This window comes from Crassostrea angulata, chromosome 8 (genome assembly GCF_025612915.1).
Source record: "Crassostrea angulata isolate pt1a10 chromosome 8, ASM2561291v2, whole genome shotgun sequence".
NCBI lineage: Eukaryota > Metazoa > Mollusca > Bivalvia > Ostreida > Ostreidae > Magallana > Magallana angulata.
The window spans coordinates 18,984,260-19,005,014 of record NC_069118.1 but is presented as its reverse complement, the minus strand read 5'-3'; the positions used below and the strand labels follow the sequence as shown (position 1 = coordinate 19,005,014).

Here is a 20,755-nt window from a genome sequence, read left to right as displayed (position 1 = left end):
AGGAGCTCAAATACGGTTAAGCTTGATCAAATCTATCATAAAGCCCTGTGGGTTCTATTGGATTTGATCACTCCCGACCGTATCTGATCACCTCATAATACTCAAAGAATGATTCCTCTTTCCATAATTAAAACAACACGAGATTGATTGTTATGCTTTTACTCAAATTTAAACTGTGAAAAATAAAAATAAGCAATGGGACATGGATATATAATATATGCATAAAGTACAAGTCAATAGTATCACTTCACGAGACACTGGGATTGTGCATCATGGAGAAGATTAGATTTCGGACCAGTAAGTCGTTTTTTGCACAAGTCGAGTTTAGAGCCCTCCTTCTTGCACAGATATGTACAAAGTTTTTCGGAAGGTGTTTTTCTTCAGGAGATCCGTCTTACGTAAGTTGGAATTTTCTATACCTGAGACAGCATACCTTTCGTTGTAAGTACCTGTGGATTAGAAGCAAAGAAATACCCTCATAAATCTCATTATGAACAAAATTCTCAACGTTCGATTTCACTGGCGCATGTAGCTCGGAAAAAGGAGGTAGTAAAGGTCATTAGTATAAAGATTCACTATTATTTCTTGGTTGAGGGAGACTTTTAGAACAATGCATATAAAGTAAAATGTACACATCATAATAAAAAGATTTTTTTGGATTTCACATCATAAAATGTACATCTTACTGGTTCAAGACTTGATGAATTGGAGCAACAAACAATTGCCAGGACTGACCTATTCACTAGCACCTAGTTGAGGGATGTCCCCGGGGTATTTCTCCTCACTCTCACTGATGGCCGCTAACCTAGCACTAGCCTCTCGGCTCTCTTCCTCCACCATCAAAACATCCTTTGGACTTAATGGCGGATCCTGTAATAAAAAAAACCCCAGAATTTTATAATATATTTAATTATTATTAATATCCATCATGCTGAAATAATTTTGTTTCGTTATATTTTGTGCACGATATGACATGAGTGTTCTGGTAGCCCCTACCCCCACTCCCGCATGGTCGATATAAATGACCTTGATTTTATATATATCGCGAGAGTTATTCAACAGGACCCTAACACGAGTGGTTGCTTGCACCCTCGTAATATCCAGTTTCCTAACACTAGTTTAAATTCGAGCCCCTTTAACCATTTAGGTGTTTTTTGCGTATGATGGAAATATTCTCGAATGGAGTAAAACAATGAAGATTTGTACAAAAATTGTCCATTACAGATACGTCTCCGCGAAGTGCATGCATTTATTCTACAAGTATCAATCAAGTTAATAACACATCCTCTTCAATACAAAGTTTATATGCTATGTTTAAAATAAGTTAATGCTTATTTTTGCTGTGGAATGATTTCGTAGCAATAAGACTATCAACTAACAATTTAAGTAAACATAATTTACACCATTAAAGATGAGTATGGATACTAAAGTTTTTGGTGATTTTAGGCGTAACAATGCTTAGCTAATATTTACAACCTGCGCTAGTCTACGAACAATTTTTATAAATAGACATACCCCAACTTGTTGATTTAGCTCTTGAGCAATGACCACGGCTTCATGTATGGTAAAGTACAGGCAGTTGTAGTCTATTGTCTGGTAAAACTCGGATTTCTTGATTATTTTGCGGACGTCCTCTGAAAGAAAAGAATAAAATTAAGATTAACACACTACCACCTGCATATTTAACTTTGTCATGCAGATGTAAATGTTTGGGTAATGATTACAGAATAGTTACATTCATGTGGTTTTTTTTTAATTTCTGTATTATTCATTATAAGAATACTTTTCAACAAATACAATTGCAGTTTAAATTTTTGCGTTGCGACGATAAGTAAACGCATTTAAAAAAAAAAAAAAAAGTACAGCACCCTGCAATAGATACATGTAAGAAAATGGAGCTAGTGAAAACGAGAAAATGTAAAATGCACACGAGTATTCAGTATAGAGCTTGCTCACCTCTGCAGCCCGCTAAAAAGATTTTTATGCCGACTTCTTTGTAGTCCATTATTATCTAAAAAATAAAATATTCACAAGTGAAGAGAAATAACATACTAGATTTAAATCTTGCTTATTTAACCTTTGTTTGTTTTCGGCTTACTTTATTAGCATTCAAATGATTATTTTTATGCTCCATCATTTTGTAAAGGTTCAAAGTCAACAATTTATAAGGTCAGGTTCAAATAACTGATTACAAATATGACTGGAGAGACGTTTTTATATACCCTGTCAAGCTATCTTCTTTGATCATTGATTGCATTTGATCACATTAGTCTTTTATCGATATACCTGTATAGGTTTTACATAATTCATTAATCAAACAAAATACCTGTGAGAGGATCTTGACAGCCACGCTATCGACGTAACTGATGACCGAGAAGTCGAGAACCACGGTGTGCACGGGCGGCACCCAAGCGCGGGAAAACCTCGTCTGCATCTCGTCGTTCTCTAGCTGTAGCTCAGTCTGCTGCTCCTCTGTCAGAGATTTGTCGTCGTCATCATCCTTCTCCACGTCTTCCTCGATTGTGATCCTCTTCTTCATCTGCTTCTAAATGGAAAATATAAACCTGTTATTTAACGTTTTAAATCTTTTATGAAATATAAGATACTGTGGTTTCATCAATTTTCGTTGATTACCACATTTCGTGATTTTTGTTGTTGAGTTGACCCGAGAAATTAAATGTTTATTGAATTGCAATTTATAATAACATATTGTATAGATAGGATAACTGCCAACGAGTTTACGTATCCTTGAAACTATGATTTTTATTTTAATAAATCCACGAAAATTGATCTCCATAAATACCGATAAAGCCAAAACACATTACCAGTATTTTCTTTTGTACCAAATGGATCTTTTTATAACCCCCCCCCCCAACTTAGAATTAGGAATCAATGTACTTTCTTTGTATAGATCTCCTTACATACTAAATGAAATATATTTCTGTGGTGAAAATTTGAATGTACTTTCTTTGGATGGAGTGGATCGTATCACACGTACTCTATCATTTATTCATGACTTTGTATGAATGAATGAGTGAAATTGAAACAAAATCGAGTACGTTACAAATTGCTTCGTACGGAACACATTAATGGCAGCTGATGTCATAATATCAGGAAGTTGAGTATAGAGAAAATCTTTGAAGACCGTAATGGTATTAGATTGATCAATAATTCTGTTTGCGCGCCTTTTGTAATTGAACAACAACGATGGTTTGATTCATGTGCTCTTCAAATTTTCGTATGAATAGAATACACTGTACCAGTCATTTAAAATATATATTTTTCTATGTCAATGGTTATATATTTTTTTTCCATAATTTTGTATATTTCAATGAAGTAAGTATTCTATTAAAAAAACAACAACAACTTAGTGAAATCTCTCTTTTTGCACATCCTTGGTTAAACAGATAAATTTTTAAATATCTAAATAATGAATTCGAAATCTATCTCTTTATCGATGTTATTTGTCGATTATTCTGTAAGCATTAATCGATACCATCAAAATTTAGCGACACCTTACGTATTTATAAAATGTTTTCCCCTTAACAGCTGTTGTAAACACTTACACCACGTGTTTTTCAATTTATTACTCATTTTGACTTCCCTTGACCACCCAAAATGGCGGGAGAGCGACATTTACCTTTTCCTTTTTGAGTGCGGCCGCTTCCTCAATCTCGGCGAGCTCGACCTCTCGCTTCCTTTGTAGCAGTGCTTTGTACAGGGCCTTCTGTTTTTTGGTTTTCAGTTTTTTGGGATTGAGCCCCGTCCTCTCGTACAGTCGGTCCCTGAACTGTTCAGCATTGGCGAAGTACAGGTTACAGTCAAACCTGAATATCTTGATTCCCGGAATCTGAATCAACTGGAATATATAGGGACACACAGTCAAGTTCAAAAGTAAAAAAAGAGGGGTCATTTTAAAATGTAAATAAATTAAATGAATAAGTTTGTTGTATGCCTTGCAAGAGTTGAACACTATGAATGTTTTATAAATTGAAAGATCAGTTACAAGTCTGATAAGGCTTTTACTTAGGTACATGTATTTTTTTAAAAAACGTTTTAATATTTCGAACATATGTCGACAGTTATTTTTCATTTATATTTTCTAGTAACTGAAAATCTATAAGTCACTAAGGCTATACAATTTTTATTATTGACAATTTTTCTTAATTTCATTCTTGAGCGGTACAATTTTTAAAGGCATTCCCATGAGAGTGATCTCCCCTTCTAGAGAGACAGAGTACCGTAAGCGTGTTATAAGCCTGTTAAATACTCACTGTTCGACTGAGTTTGAGATCTTTGTAAGCATTTGTTCCGGGCACCCGCCCCATGGCACAGATATAGGGCCTACAATGATAAACATTTATCATTTTAATCTGAAAAACGACATTGACTCATATTCTTTTTCAATATGCTCAACCGTAATTTTTTGAAATACATGTATAGGCTTTACCTAAGGTTTAATTAATAAAAGAATTTGTCTCGTTTGTAAGACAGAGCAATCAACACTTCAGGCATTGAGTTTGGCAAAGAACACGAACTTATCCAAATAATTATACATTTATCAATCATTATTGTTATTATTGAGTAGTATTCATTTTAATAATTGAATCCTTTTGGGGCATACTGGTCCATGCATTCTTAACATTTAATGGCTTTTCGCAAATTAAGAGTTCTCAGGTTTTCAGTAAGATGGGACATCTGGTCAACTTAATCGAGGTTTCGGACAGATTGTGGATATTTTCTCTGCCTTTACATACACGTTCGTGCGTTTCCTCGTTTACGCGAAGCAAGTTTAGACCTACCTCTGAGTGTTTCTGAGCACAAAGTAGAGGGCAAAAATGACCCCTACCATCAAACCGAGGCCGGCATCCAAGATTATGGTGGCCAAGAAAGTCACAAACCAAACAGCCTACAAACATAACAAAGAAGCAATTCTTTATTGAGAACGAAATTTCAATTTTTTTTATATGTACAATGTACATGTATATGCACATGAAATAACAACATTATCTGGTAATGAGGGAAACAGAAGTGAAATTAGGATTATTGAAGCAATTTAACTTTTTTAAATATGTCGAAACATATCCTGGGTTTACTGTAAAAAAGTCATTTTTTGGTTTAAATGATATACTGTATCAATGGTTGTTTTCGCCACGTGTAATGTTCGCCCTTCTACATTTGCAATTAGTTTTGCCCCGTTTTGAATTTGCCCATATAGCAGTTGTGTTTAAAAAGAAATAATTCGAGACAATGGAATTTGCGAAGTCAATTCGGCCGCTGACAACGAGGGCAAAAGGGGCGAAATTAAAACAGGGCGAATATTTCCCCGTGTATAGTAACGACTTAGTAAGGTTGTGCCAAATGGAACCCCATTGCTTGATAACGTACTAAGATTGCACAGAAAGAAAATGATACGATTCATATAGCTTTAGTAGAATGTATACTAATATATGTACAGTTTATCTTTAGTGTTAGAATTTTTAAAAAATCAACTATTGTTGTTATTTTGTTTAATGCAATCGCCTCTATTTATTTTTATTTTTTTTTGAGTAAAAACAAAATTAGTGTAAATGAATATATACAGATACATCATCGTGATACATAATTATGGAGACTCAATAAGGGAAATTGATGTGCGATGAACTGAATAACAAAAAGTGCATTATATAGTGTATAGAACTGTTATAGATAACTGGAGGTTCCAATTCAACAACTGAGGTATGTTATAGGATTTTTTTCACGCTTGTCAAGCTCCTATGTATAATTCATAACACTAAAAACCAATAGAGCTTTCAAATTGCTAGAGTTGCTTGTCACCAATCGTTAATCGATTTTAAAATTTTCTTTGTTTACTCCGATAACTTTAGAGCTATATGCTTCTACAAAGTTTATAAATTATTCAGGTCTTCGAATTGAGAAAATTCAGGAAAGTTTGGACTTTTTGCAGCATTTGGATTCACTTTAATTTTTTTTCTATCATTTAAGCGGTAGAAAAGGAGAGAAAATACTTTTTTATAAAAAGTTCTACGTTATAAAAATATAATAAAACTTTACGTATTTACCTCTGAATCCTCCATCTAAATGATGAAAATACATCGCCATCCATAGGAAAAATATCGCAAATTGCTGTTTTAACACATGGCGTTGATTCTCTCTGTTTTATTTAAACAATTTATGTATATACAATTTCCATTACACGATTATGACATCACATTATCAATTCCGAGTTTTCCAATATTTAAGTCTCCGGGTTTGTTAGGAGGTCTATACGGAACAATCGTATATTGTGCTCTGGTGGATATTTTTAAACAATGATTTTTTAAACAGAGAACTAATGGTCCGAAACCGTGTACACAGCTCTACAAAGTGGCAGGGACCCGGACCGTATTGTGATAGAAACAGAAACCTGTATAAGCCTGGAAATAAATAATGAACATGAAGGACAATATATCCCTTATTGTTCAGCATTGTTCATTCCAGAATTTGTTGAATATACGGCCATGACTTTGAGATCGACTTGAAACATGTTTGCATCTCATTAAAACTGCATTGAAGTATTAATTGTCACGTTGGGTTTGTTTTCCGATCAGGGATTTTGCATATCTAGATCTTTTCCTCGTTAACTGGTACAGATTTTTTGGTCAATAGTTTGCAAAGCATTATTTGAGTTAAACGAATTTACTAATGGTTTATCTCTTTCGGTTTTTGTGTTTTCCCTTGTTTGAGAACAATTGCTTTTTTTTCGCTTATTGCACTGTGTCAGATGGGACACCAATTTACACAGCAAACAGTTGTGTCAGACGTTCAGTTTTTAGCCATCTGATTAATTTCAGTTTATGACTCTACGGTGACTTGTCACGGTAAATAAAATCCATCGGTTATTGTGTTTAATCAATTAAGTGATTGTTTCATCGCTTAACAGTTAAAATTCAGACTTTGCGCACCAAATCTATGTACTCCTCCATTGCAAGCGATCTTTTCTCCAATTTGATCTCTTTATCCGTTCTTCTACATACAGAACATTTTTGTGGAAATTCAAGGAATTAGAAGTCAAAACGTCTTGGTGGTTCAAAAGTTTGCTATTTACACAGAAGGTGGCGATTCTGCGACAATTATTCACCTGTTTGGCTCAGTATATTTGTCGTCTGCTTCTCCAATCAGACAGAACCATTTGCTCAGAACAGTTCCAGTTGGATTATTTTTAGATCAAATCCATTTAGAATTTACTTACAAAATCTCTCTTGCACAGCCGCCATAGAAACACCATGTCATGGAACTGATGGAACATTCCTTTGAGTGTGACGATCACGATACAAGCCAGGATACACTGCAAAAATCACAAAACAGAAAACTGGCTTGAACAACGTTTATAGCCAACACCGCTAACTACCTTTCAAGAACACGTAGACCTAACAACAGGAAAATCGTGCGTCAAAAGAGACTCAAAGCATGTTTTAAAATATTAATTCTACCCTTGAAGAATTGAAGTGACTTTTTGACTTATTCAATAGATATTTATTGACGCATGACTGAGATAGCTACTATAAAATGCTGCAGCACGGGCATTTTTTCTTTGTCTTCGGCGTCCTCCCCTGACGCTCTTCTTTGTCTTTCATCTCACCATCCCTCCCGCGTGTCTTAGGGATTTTAATAACCTGAATATCGGCACACAGGCCTGATGAATTATTATTACACCCTGAACCAGGACATATGTAGTAGAGAGCAAGTTCTGACAATAGTCTAATTAATATAATATAATCATTCTTTGACATGAACCTAGAAAGTTTATTACGATATGCCCCGAGAGAAATGTCGTACGGTTGGAAAAGAGTGCTCCATTGAAAAAGCTTATAATGGCAGTCGATATCATCTAGGTGCTGGAAACGCGAGACGGCCATATTAAACAAAAGGTATTAACAAAAGAACCATTTATCAGTGCAAAGATACATACAATCAGTGTAAAAGCATCCCTGTATGCTGCTAGTATTTGCTAATCAAAATATTCCTAAAATCTATTGTATTCTCTTTGTTTAAATATCTATATGCTGACATCGCTGTTTTGGTTAAAATGGGGCCTTAAATTGGAGTGACATATTAATTGAGATAAATATAAACTAATGTAAAAGGAAATAGATTCGCTACGAACTCGCAACGATTATTTAAAAAGCCGATCAATTATGAACAATCGTTGAAATGAATGTTAGTCAACCACCCGACCCCTACCCTACCCAACCAACAACCGACTAACCAAGTTAAAAAAAAAAGAATAATTCAAACGGAGAACTTGGTTTCAAAATGGGGGAAATGCTGTTAATTTATTTTCCTTATCGTAATATCGTAATCAGCTGATCTTGTTGTTTTACAACAAAATGGTTCACTTGTGTTCCTGGAAAAGACACCCCCCTATCCCAAGCTTAGAACGGCATATTATCAATAGTTTAGTATTTCAATGGCGTAATCAATTTTCGAAAAATAAACCCGTGTTATGGAATTGAATTTTCCAAACAATAAAACGAAACATATTTGATGAGAAAATATTGATCTTCGTAGGAAAAAATTAAACCGTGACAGCTAGCTTACTCAACAAAAATCGATATATGAGATTTGTTTTTAACAATCTCTGAGACCATCAGATAACTTGGGTTCAGAATGATGAGTGCCTGTTACATATTAGAAGATTAGTTAACAATTGCTAAATGAAATTGATGACTACATTAGAGATCAAACGCTGTTCATATTTCGACCTGTATATTGAAGAAGCAAGTTGAGATTTCAATTGTGAGTGACATGTACTCGAATGTAGTTCTCAATATGTACGACAAGTTAGTAAGATTGCAAGAAAAAAAGGGATCTCAAAACTTTCCGATTTACTATGATTTAATGATGGACTGTCAAAATTAGATTTTACTGTCCGAATCCTATCGGACATTTCATCGGGCTGTTTGTACCTGCAGCAATTAAGGTTTTATGACAGATAAAATCATAAAACAAAGTCGAACTGCATTCTCAGTTATAACAAACTGACGGCTATATTGGGTATTTTTTCCCTGAGGAATGAAAACTTAGCATAACCTTAATTGAAATAAATGTTTGACAAATAATTTCAAAAAAAGGGTTCCAGTAAGTTATTTAGAATATTGCTGATTTGTTAAAAAAAATAAATTGAAAGAGAGGGTTTGTGATTGGTTGATAATAAACACGTGTTAGGAACGTGTATATACTCACGTTTGGCAGACTTGAAAACATGGGTCCAATGTAAGCTATGACGATAAAAACAAGGAGGGAGGACACCAGTCCCACTACCTGATGAAGAGAGGAAGACATCGAACAGTGCTTAAGGTCTTAAAACAATAATGTCAGAGAAATCTTAATTAATGTGAATGGTGCACATGTTGTAAAGAAGCTTGACCGAGAATAAACTGTGATGTATTAAATTTTTTTTTTTAGATATAAAACGAGTTCAAAAAATAAGCGCCAATATGATTTTAATTGTTTTGGATATATTTGAAAAAGAAAAATGGCTCAAATCATTTATTCTTCGATTAGGCTTTATTTGTCGGAATTGTTTAGTATTATAAGGCGACCGATACATGATATACAAGATCCTATGGTTAAAATAAAACGGCAATTACAAACAAGGCATGAATGTTATGAAAAGGGTTAGATTAGTTTTAAATTGGTCAACAATAAATTAAGTACAATTATTTGTGTTGGCATCATGCATACAATTTAACGGCTTAATGAACGCAAATAGGACATCATTGGGTTTTTCAGGTAATACAAAATGATTTATTCTTTAGCATTCGGATTTTTCATGGTAATAATTGGTATTTTCTTGTAAGCAGATTTTGTAAGTTCAATTTTTAAATTTCTTCGAGAAAACGTTAATTCGAGGAAAGTGTTTTCATTAATATAATAAAATTTCACTTATCTTTCTTTTTTACATTTAATTTCGAAGACAAAACCAACAATATATCCTGGAAAATTGTTGTTCATACTTAAAATCACAGTAAATAGCTCATGTAAAAAAGATACAATCAATTTATGCATTTGTAAATTTTTTAATTTAGAGATATGTATTTATGCGAGTTGGTCTCTAGCATGTTTAGAAAAAAAACGTTTCTTACCTGTGTTTTCCCGCCAGAATTTTCCTGGACAAGACTCCGGGAGAGAGAGGCGGAGCAGCAGAAGGACGAGAACAAGGCCCCAATCACATTACACAGTCCGTTAGCGACCAGTTCCTGGAAAAAGGGGTACATAGAAAAATTATGATGTGGAGAGAGAGAGGAAAGAGAGAATATATTCCTTGTCAAAGATTTACATTTTCCTTCCTGTTCATTGGTTTTATCAACGCCTAATTTTAATTTAAATCTTCAATGTTGTCTTTGAAAGGTTCACCTGGTTTGCATTAACTTCTTCTTTGTCTTTCTCTGCCAATATTTTGGCCATGGCATAGGATGTAGCGAAGGCAACAAAGCTCACAGCGATGGCGTCACCAACTACGTCACCAATGAAGCCAAGGTGGGAGAGCGTGGGCGGGGGAACTCTGAAAAATGAACGCAAACATAATGAACTTTTTTTGGTCTTCTTTAAGTCTTTAAATGAGAAAACAAAAGATTATCGCTATGCAATTGCTAAAGAAATATTGTGATCCTGCATATATGTGTTAAAGCCAGATCAAGAACAACTTTACACGTCCATCACAGACGACTGTCAGTGAAACAGAATGAGGAATCTTACCCCACAGGAATGTGACCGACAACCTCAACATCGAATTTCTCGTTGATTTTCGTGTAATGGGAAATAACCGTTCCAGCGATTACCTTGAACGAAACAAAAAGAAAAAAATCAATTTTTTTTTTAAATGCGTTTTAAATTCTTTCCATAAGCGATTTCATTCTTTAAGGTTAATACTTCTATATAGAAGGAAAGTTGAAGGTATTTTTCTTCAAGTTTTGCGATCTATTGTGAATGGTTTGGAATACTAACCACGAAGAGTTCTACTGGGATGGGGACAGGTAAGTTCTTCATACACGTCGGGTTATTATTGATACCTTCCTTGATCAGAATCAGGACAAAGATGGTGGTCACCGAACCCACGGCGGCCACGGGATTGACCTGATTTAGGACGGCGAAGAAATCTCGGTAGAACTGTAATTCAAATCAGAAAAAATATTGATTAATCGCAAAAGGCATATATAAATATATCAAACAAATTTACTAAGTTAGAAAAAAACCCGGAACATAACAAAAATTAACCATATTACATGTACATATGGAATTAAACATGAAACATGATTTACGAATCCTCTAGATCTAAATTCACATCGGTTTTTAAAATCAATTTTAATATCAGCAAATCTCACTACTCACATAAATCATTTTGAAAGCACCGTGGTAAGAAAACACCTGGACACCGAACAGGTATTTGACCTGACTGGTGAACACGTGGATGGCTGCCCCGGTGGTAAATCCGCTGATCAACGGATCCGACATGAAGGACGCCAATCCGCCAAACCGGAAGCTCCCCAGGAACAGCTGTCAATGACCAAATGAATGTTCAATTTTAAACTATGTCACAAAGAGAAGACGCGGACATGTTTGTGTGATTCTTAGAGTTGATTAAAGAGAATACTTTGTACAGCGGATATGGTCTTATTTGTAAGATGTCTTGATACATAGCAATGGTACAAAGAATCTGCATATATATGACCGTGTTTCAGGGTCATGAGGCTCTCTTAGACGTAAGTCAGAATTTGAACATAACGTTAAACCTTCATCATACATTTAAAATTAAAAATACAATAGAGGAGTATTATTATTATGCTGCTATTAATACAGTTCTCATTTGTCGTTGATATTCATAAGTACATGTATGCGTTAAATTAGAAATTCACAATATATAGTGGTCTTACTTGTATAAGGCCAGCCATAAACGTCACAGACATAGCAAGCCCCACTCTAACACGAAGTTCGTCGTCCGTTAGGTCCGCCGCGGTGGGATGATGTCGCGTGGTGGATATGAGTGGGACCGCCGTGGTGTTCGCGGTAATTATAGAGTAAGCCGTTTCTGCTGTAGAGTTTATGATTGGCGGGCCGACGGACGATGCTATTGTTGTAGTAGATATGGAGGGTCGCAGGTATAGGTCGGCTTTCTCCTGCACCACTGCCCCCACCATTAGACTCGTCACGGCGTAAGTTCCTGAGGATTAAAATGTACAGATTTACTGAAACTACACATCAATACTCAATTGATGCAGTTGATTGTCATTTATTTTTCATATTTATCTGAAGCTGAAACTTGATTTTTTTTTCATCATTATGAATTGTTGGGAGTATATTGCTAACTTTTTCAGATATTAATGATTAAAATAAATTATAACATCATTTTGTTTATGAAAGACACAAAGAGACTGTAAACGAAAAACTGTTAAAGATAGGACTTCATATATTACTTATACAAATTTTAAGCATAGTTTTGTCCGTAAACATGACATCAATTGCAGGGCGTTATTATGTATTTACGCAAAAATAAATCCTTTTAAGAAAGATATCGATAAATCCATTAGATAATTCTGCGTTACTCACCAATGGATATCTTCTTGGAGGACCCGAAGAAGAAGTAGAGGATGACGGGAAAGAAGCTTGTATACAGGCCGTACACGGGGGGTAGGTTGGTCAGGAGTCCATAGGCCATACCTACAATACACGAATATACCAGGGGTCAGACCAAGGCTTAGTCATTTAGTAAGAAACGTTTATGTTTGATAAACAAACAAATGTGCATGACGATTCAACTCATGGTTGGGGTGGGGTGGGGGTTGGTTTGGGGTAATGTTTCATGGTAGTGTACTAAGTACTGTTAAAAAAGATAGTATTCTTTGAAACGGAATTCAATTGTGAAGTACATATACATGTAGTTGATTGACACAATCTTTTTTTTTATTCCAGTGTACAAATCTTTAGCTTTGTGTACAGACTTTTGTTTAAGGAGGCTGGCGGGTAAACAAGTTATAATTACCCATCAAATACACTTATTATCTATTTAAATCGTTATATAGTCCAAAAAAATTAATAAATCCAAATTCCAGCTTCAAGAAACTATCTTATTTGAATATTTTGCAGAAATCTTCTTTACCCTGGAGGTTCGATTGTCCAAAAATGACGATTAAATTATTATATCATTCGCTATTATCCTAAGCATCTTATCGTTTTAGAAACCAGATGATAAGCTACTTTCTCGTAAGATAAGAATTTCAAATAAAAAAAGGTAATGCAATTTAAGTAATTGTGTGTATTGAGAGGCTTTAATTGCTGCAGTTTTATCAGATAAGACTCGTTTGGTGTGACCCGAAGCGTGATTAACACGTGTTTACACGTTAAAGCTTGATAAACCAGTTATGTATCTTGGACTGGATTAAAATTGAACATGCAGTTTATTGATCTTTCTGAATTGTAAAAAAAAATATTATTTTATGTAAATTACAATAGAGTCACTATAAGATTTTTCTACGAATATGAAAGAGTAATACGTTTAAGCAAACAACACAGTTTTTACTGATAAAGTGGTATTCTTTTATGATATTAAAATCCCAGAAAGCTTCTTATAAATACTTTTAAGTTATTGTTGACAAGAAAGCTATCATTGTAAACATTTAGAATGTTTGTGTTTCAGAAGATTTGTTTGATGAGAACTGTTATTTGCTTGGCGAATCAGTATCCAAACTATAGCAGGCTTTATAGACAATCTCCTTTATATCTTTTTTTCAAATCATGAATGCATAAAAGCAAATAGGGGAGGTGACTTTGGCATCACTTATTTTTTCTCTAGCAACTTATTTTGATGACCCATCAGAATTACATTGTAACGTAACATACTATTTTATAGTATGCGGTAATTGACCGACAAAATGTGAGGTAAATTATAAGGAGAAATAAAAAAAAATCGGCGGGCGATTTATCAAATTAATGGGGTGACCAGATCGAGCGTGAAGATCGATATATCGTTGATAGAAGAGTGATCATGTCTGCTCTCTGATCGGTGACCGTAAAAAGTACATGAGTTTGTGTCCTGTAAGCTTTCTTATTACTTGCATTATATACATTTATTTTATTAAACTATTATTGCACATTGTTTCAGAAAAATATGAAAAAATCGTACAAGCCTTCTATATAACAGAAAAAATATTTAAGTACGATTACAATTAAATGTATAAGAACATTGTACGTGGATGAAGTATTAAGAAATCAAAATTTGGTTTTGCGCGTGCACGTCTTCACAAAATATAGAAAAAATGCAATTATTAATTTTATTTAAAAAGTTAAAAATAGGTGGATTCTTACCTTGAGGTATGTGAATGATCCCAACGGTCAGACCAGCTACGAAATCCGCCAGCAGATACTTCCGAATACTATATTTTTTCATAATCCCCCAAAACGGGAAAAGTTCCGTGCAAAAAGCGCGGGAAAGCTGGCGTGTGCAGGAACATTTTGGAATATTTTCTCCGATTTTTTTCAGCACACGTGAAAATCTAAATGTACTTTTAATATTTTTCCGGACTTTTTCTTGGGATTTCTTCAGAACCTGTGTGCGGAATTTCCCCCTAGGACGGTTCAGTTCCATCAGCGTCTTACGAACATCCGGGTCCATGATATTCAAATTACGTCACAATGCAGAGAAAAAACAATACAACTATATACCATGTTCTCTCGAGACAGATATGAGGCTTTCTTTTCGCTACTCAAAGTTTTTGTGCATTCGCTGGGCGCTCGACGAAGGTAACGTTTTGTTCGCTACATTTCACAAATCCCCAAAGGCGTCACAGAAAATCAGCTATCACCGATTAATTTATCTGTCACCGACAATTGCCATGTTTTGTGGAGAGTAAGTGTTAAAAATTAACCCATTAAGGCGAGGACAGGCAGAATTAAGACATTAATCATCATGAAGTTATAGGGATAATAACCCTAAGTACTGTTATCTATATCAGGATTAGGACATTAATGTTTTGAAATAGATTATTGAAATATGATTTTGATTAAACTAACAAGCCTGTCATTTTCAAATGAATGATTATATGTACTCCATTAAATAGTATCAAAAATAAACAGTAAAAAAGAGATACATGGACAAAAATGAATTAATTCAAATGAGAAAACGTTCTTTTATTTGTTTGTCAATCAAAGCAAAATATTGAAAATATTTATTTAGTTTTATTTCACACAAACAATTTTTATTACACTCAATTTGTCTATAACCTTGAATAACAAAGCAAAGAGAATATATGCATATAATTTATAGAAAAAATCAGATTTTAAATTTATATCACGTGCGTCAAGTTACCACTTTGGGGTAAGTTTGATTGAATTAATTTTTATATTTTTTGGTCAAATTGTTTCCTGCGTTGATACATGTATGCAATATAAAATACTTAGCAAAGAGAGATAACTGAATTTCATCTTTTAAGAAGGTATGGCTCTTGTAAAAGTAACTGTATGATAAGTTTATATTACCAAAACTTTTATAAAACATTACCGTATAATAATTACAATTTTTGCGTAACATGGAACTGAATTCAATCTATTTTAGTTTCCAGTATTTTTTTGTGTCTAAATTTTTTAAATGAATTCTAAGATCTTTTTATAATTTTAGAATTCGAAGCTCATTTATAAAACCGGAAAGCATCTTTCATTGCCAATTAATAATTTTGCCTATGGAAAAAAAATTAATATTTCAAACTACATCAATCGTTGTTTGCCACAATCCGTCCTTGGCTCTGTTTTTCGTTTCCAAAGTTTTAGATATATTTTTTCATACAGAAGTAGAAATTTTTCTACTTTAGGCCGAATTATTCATTAGCAATGTACTTTACATTTACATGAACATGTACCAATACCGTTATTTCAATATTGCTATTGTTTATATGTAATAACCTATGCCATAAGATGTATGTCTTGTGCAAATAAAGAATATAAAAAGAATATAATAAAAATGTTTTATTAAAAGAGCGTAGGTTGACAGAGCTCTGGTCTTATGAATGTAACTTTCTGTGCATCGTCGGTAGCCATGTTACAACGCACTTTGAAAAATTACGCACTTTGAATATTTTTTTCAAAGTGCGTTAATTTTGGGACCAAGTCAACGCACTTTGAAAACAATTTTTTTTTCAAAGTGCGTTGATATCGTCAATTTAGTTTAGTCGAAATGATTTATTAAATTAGATACAGTAAATAATTGATATCGCGAGACTCAACTCGGTCGATACCAAATTCCGCATCTTACGCAGTTCCAAGTTATTCCAGAACAACGTTCAAACCAAGGGAATTTCGGTAAGCGAAGACCTCACAAAGTATAGAGACAAACTACTGTATCTGTGCAGGCAGTTGTGTCGCAACGGTGAGCTGAAGAAGGCATGGTCATCAAATGGGAAGATCTCGGTCAGGGACAACTCTGATAGAGTACACCACATACGCGCGGAATCGGACCTTGTCCTATTCGGCCACGTACCGCCCACCGCTGAGTCGTAGTCTGGGCCACACCCGTCCGAATTGGTACCAAATTCGACCATCAATATACCTAATCCAATGTTACTGAGTTGTGTATTATAACAATATGTGAACTCATTTCATTATTGCATCATTTACATATATAACACAATATATAATCCTTATGAATACAGCATACTGATATTTAATTATATGTTATATATATTTCCACATTCATATACACCCTTGTTCCATGCGCAAACCTCTCCATGGTGTTTTTGTATATATCTTTTGCTTTTCTGCAATCTCCTGTCACTTACCATTACTTTTTCACAGTTCAAAGGATGTGTTTTTTGTACATGCTGATCACGCTAACTGTGTTCTTGCTTACCTGTTAAAAGCTGCTGTGGTTCATTCCAATATGTATGTACGTATAAAATACCACCCACCTATCACCTAGATGGGAGATGATATATCTTCTTACCGAGCCAGAGTAGGTCTTTTTTACTGTATTTGTATCCGTACTAAACATAATTTAAGTCTTATTGATATTATTTGCATTAATATTATGCTGCAAAACGGTATTTGTTCGCTACCAGCCGTGCTGTTAACCCATATGTTTTATGGAATTAGTACACACAAAGACATGAGCGTCCTAATGAAATCATCGCCCCGCAATGTTAAAACACACTCAAATACATGTATATGTTCTAGCCAACACTCTGTCTCAGTCTCTTTTATATTCAACGCTTTGTTGTGTTTATTATATATTTTCGGTTTGAATATACTGTCTGGGGATATCGAAACTAACCCTGGCCCTTTACCTACTGAACATCTTGATCACTACTCGGATTCCTCGAGTTTTACCTCCCATAGCTCAACATTTTCTGCAACTTCTTTTTCTTTTGTTCATTTAAATGTACAAAGTATAATCCCTAAGCTTGATTTGTTAGAAACTGAACTATTCAACCACAGCATTTTATCATTCACAGAAACTTGGCTTGCAGACAACCTAGTAAACTCTGAAATACATCTAACAAACTTTCAGCCCCCATTCTGTTACTGCAGAAACACATGTACCTTAGGCGGTGGAGTAGCTGTATATGTCAAAGATCACATATTTGCCAAACGTAGAGCTGATCTTGAAATCGCTACGGTTGAATGCGTTTGGATTGAATTTGTAGTCCAAGGACAAAAATACCTTTACGGCACATTCTATCGTCCACCTAACTCGCCTGCCTCTTTGTTGGATGACATTGAATTGTCGCTTGATCTTGCCTACAACACTAATATAACAAACATCATAATTACAGGTGACTTCAACGCAAACTATTTGTTTCCAATAGTAATTCTAACCGTTTACAAGACATTTTTCGCTTGTATGGCATGTCGCAGTGTTTAACTGAACCTACACACTTCACCGGACATTCTTCTTCCCTACTAGATATTATCGCTATCAGCAGTCCAAATATACTTGCCAAATCCTCTGTCGGAGAAAACTTCTTGGGCCAATATTCTCGCTATCACTGTCCCATTTATGGTCTTCTTAGTAAACCGCTCTCTTCTTCAACATGCTTTCGGCGAGACATATGGCTATTCAACCACGGTAATTACCATGAATATCGATCGTGAAAGATTAAATTCAATTGACTGGGATGAAATACTGCTGGAATTAGACATAGACGCTTGTATTGAGAAAATCAATCAAATTGTCATTCACGAGGCTAAAATGTGTATCCCATACAAGACGGTAGTCATAAGACGTCTTGACCCTCCTTGGTTCTCAAATTCTCTTAGAAAATTAATTCGGAAACGGAAACGGCAACATTCTAAAGCGAAATGTACCAACGATCAACACGATTGGGCCAGATTCAGAGTTACAAGAAACCATACCGTCAATGTCATACGCAATGCAAAGAACGATTATTTTAAAAAATTATCAACCGATATCAATAATTGTAAGGGTTCGCAAAAATGGTGGAAGTTAATTGGAAGATAAACTTAATCACAGTCTAAAACTGGAATACCTCCCATCATCGACAATGAGCAAGTATATGAAAATGATACGGATAAAGCTAATCTATTCAATTCTTTCTTTTGTAAACAGTCTAACGTAGATGATTCGTTAGCTGTGTTGCCTCCCTTTCATAACAATTTTACACCTATTGAATTCCTCTCTTCTCTTGTCATAACTGATGAAGACGTAAAGAAAATGCTGATCCATCTTGACACAAGTAAAGCTTGCGGTCCTGATCTCATGAATCCAAGGCTCCTCAAAGAAGCTGCATCTATTCTGTGCTATCCTTTAACTAAGCTTTTCAATAAATCTCTCAGTACTTCTTATTTTCCAGCCCCTTGGAAAATGGCCCACGTCATTCCTATTCATAAAAAAGGAAATACCAACGACTTAACCAACTATCGTCCAATCTCCCTTCTCTCTATTACTGGCAAAATTTTAGAACGATGTGTCTTCAATCTTATTTACGAATATTTTCAGAAATTCAATATCATTTGTGAAAATCAATCAGGCTTCAGACCTGGTGATTCAACAGTAAATCAATTAATAGATATCACCAATGACATAGGCAAAGCTCTTGACTCCGGAAAAGAAATCAGAGTTGTATTTTGTGATATCAGCAAAGCTTTTGATAGAGTGTGGCACAGGGGCCTACTGTACAAACTTGCAAACGCGGGGATATCTGGTTCATTATTAAAGTGGTTTGAAAGTTATTTGAACAACAGAAAGCAACGAGTAGTTCTCAATTCGGAAAAGTCAGACTGGGGTTTTATAAACTCCGGTGTGCCACAAGGATCTATAATAGGGCCTTTACTTTTTCTAGTTTATATTAACGATATTGTTTCCGATATCAAATCATCTATTAGACTGTTTGCTGATGACACAACGCTATACGTTATTGTTGATGACCCTAGGTCAGCTGGACATGTTCTTAACAGTGACTTTGTTTTTCAAAGTGCCTTGCCACATAGCCCACATGTGCTTCACATCGATTCTCTCTATCACCACTTGACGGAGCTTATGTACCTATGTGCACGTTACATGTAACTACGAACATTCGAATTCAGCTGGGGCTTTTACAAATTTTTGGTAAAAAAGAATTTGAAATTGAAACCGGTGAAAGTATTTTGAGTATAATATATGTTTATCCACATTAAATTTGACAAATGTCTTTAATAAAATACAAAATAAGATTCATCCAGCAACGCGGATTATAAACCTTGATTTATCAAGTTTATGGAACACAAAAAGATAAGACTTGCAGAATTTTAACATGTTTCCTCGCCCTTCCTGCATGGGATTAATAGATACCACACCTAGTGCATAAATTTATCGAAATTACAGAAGTCTGTAAACAAAGCTTAAGAAAGAAAAAAATTAAAAAGGGATATAGAAGAGTTAGAAACCTTAATTTTATATTCACATACACATTATATTTACATTCACTATAAGAATGATTCCCTTCATTTCTTACAGAAATTGATTGTAAGTCACAGCTGTATAGAAACAGACATTACTGAAATATACACGATCCAGTTCTAACCAGTTTATCGATCGGTTGTAACCATAGATAGCCTAAGAAAAAAACACGGACTGCACGATATAATCACGGTGATGTCAGACTCAAATTACCATATGGGATCATTTAAGACAAAAAAAACTATGCTGGTAATTTTTTAATAAATTAATAAATAACCACAAATCAAAATGGAGATATCTTCTTTTGATGATACCTATATTTTTTAAAAACTATGGAAATAACTTGACGTTTGCAATGTCCATTACCTCTTACAATATTTTCTATTTGAACAAGCATTCTGAGTGTATTGCATAAGCAATACACGTCCCCTACCGGTTTGTATTATTCTATGAAAGCTTCCAAACACACAACTATTTCAGAGCTATTGTAAACGAGATGTCTGCTTTAATCAGAGATAAAAGAACAGGGGAAATTAAAACTATATAGTTGATATAGAAATAATCTCTTGTAATTTCGCCAAGTCTATTCTTTATTCGCTGGTAAAACTTTGTGAAAACAATGCACTGTTATGCACAATATCATTTCTTACCGTCTTCTGTACCCCGAATCAAACCAAACAGTTAAACAGCCCAACCCGACAACGAACCCGATTGTAATAATAATACAAGTTAAGCTTTAAAAAAAAAAGCTTACCGTCTTTAGAGCAAACTCTTAACAGCAGTAAGATATCAAAGACGATTTAATTATTTTTTTATATAAATGTCGCCTTCTTC

At 34.5% G+C, this 20,755-nt stretch overlaps 1 protein-coding gene across 1 annotated transcript; it reads right to left on the bottom strand.

The window, feature by feature from the left end:
* Window positions 1-143: 143 nt before the first annotated feature.
* LOC128161416 (prestin-like) lies at window positions 144-14,659 on the bottom strand. The gene is made up of 18 exons (XM_052824698.1): window positions 14,344-14,659; window positions 12,589-12,699; window positions 11,916-12,202; window positions 11,374-11,538; window positions 10,990-11,151; window positions 10,741-10,823; window positions 10,399-10,546; window positions 10,128-10,241; window positions 9,226-9,303; window positions 7,232-7,327; window positions 4,803-4,909; window positions 4,275-4,344; window positions 3,641-3,859; window positions 2,327-2,545; window positions 1,957-2,011; window positions 1,516-1,634; window positions 736-870; window positions 144-449 (listed from the first exon to the last, which is right to left on the bottom strand). The coding sequence occupies exons 1-17, from the start codon at window positions 14,648-14,650 to the stop codon at window positions 736-738; spliced, it is 2,475 nt and encodes an 824-aa protein (XP_052680658.1). The 5' UTR covers window positions 14,651-14,659; the 3' UTR covers window positions 144-449.
* Window positions 14,660-20,755: the final 6,096 nt, after the last annotated feature.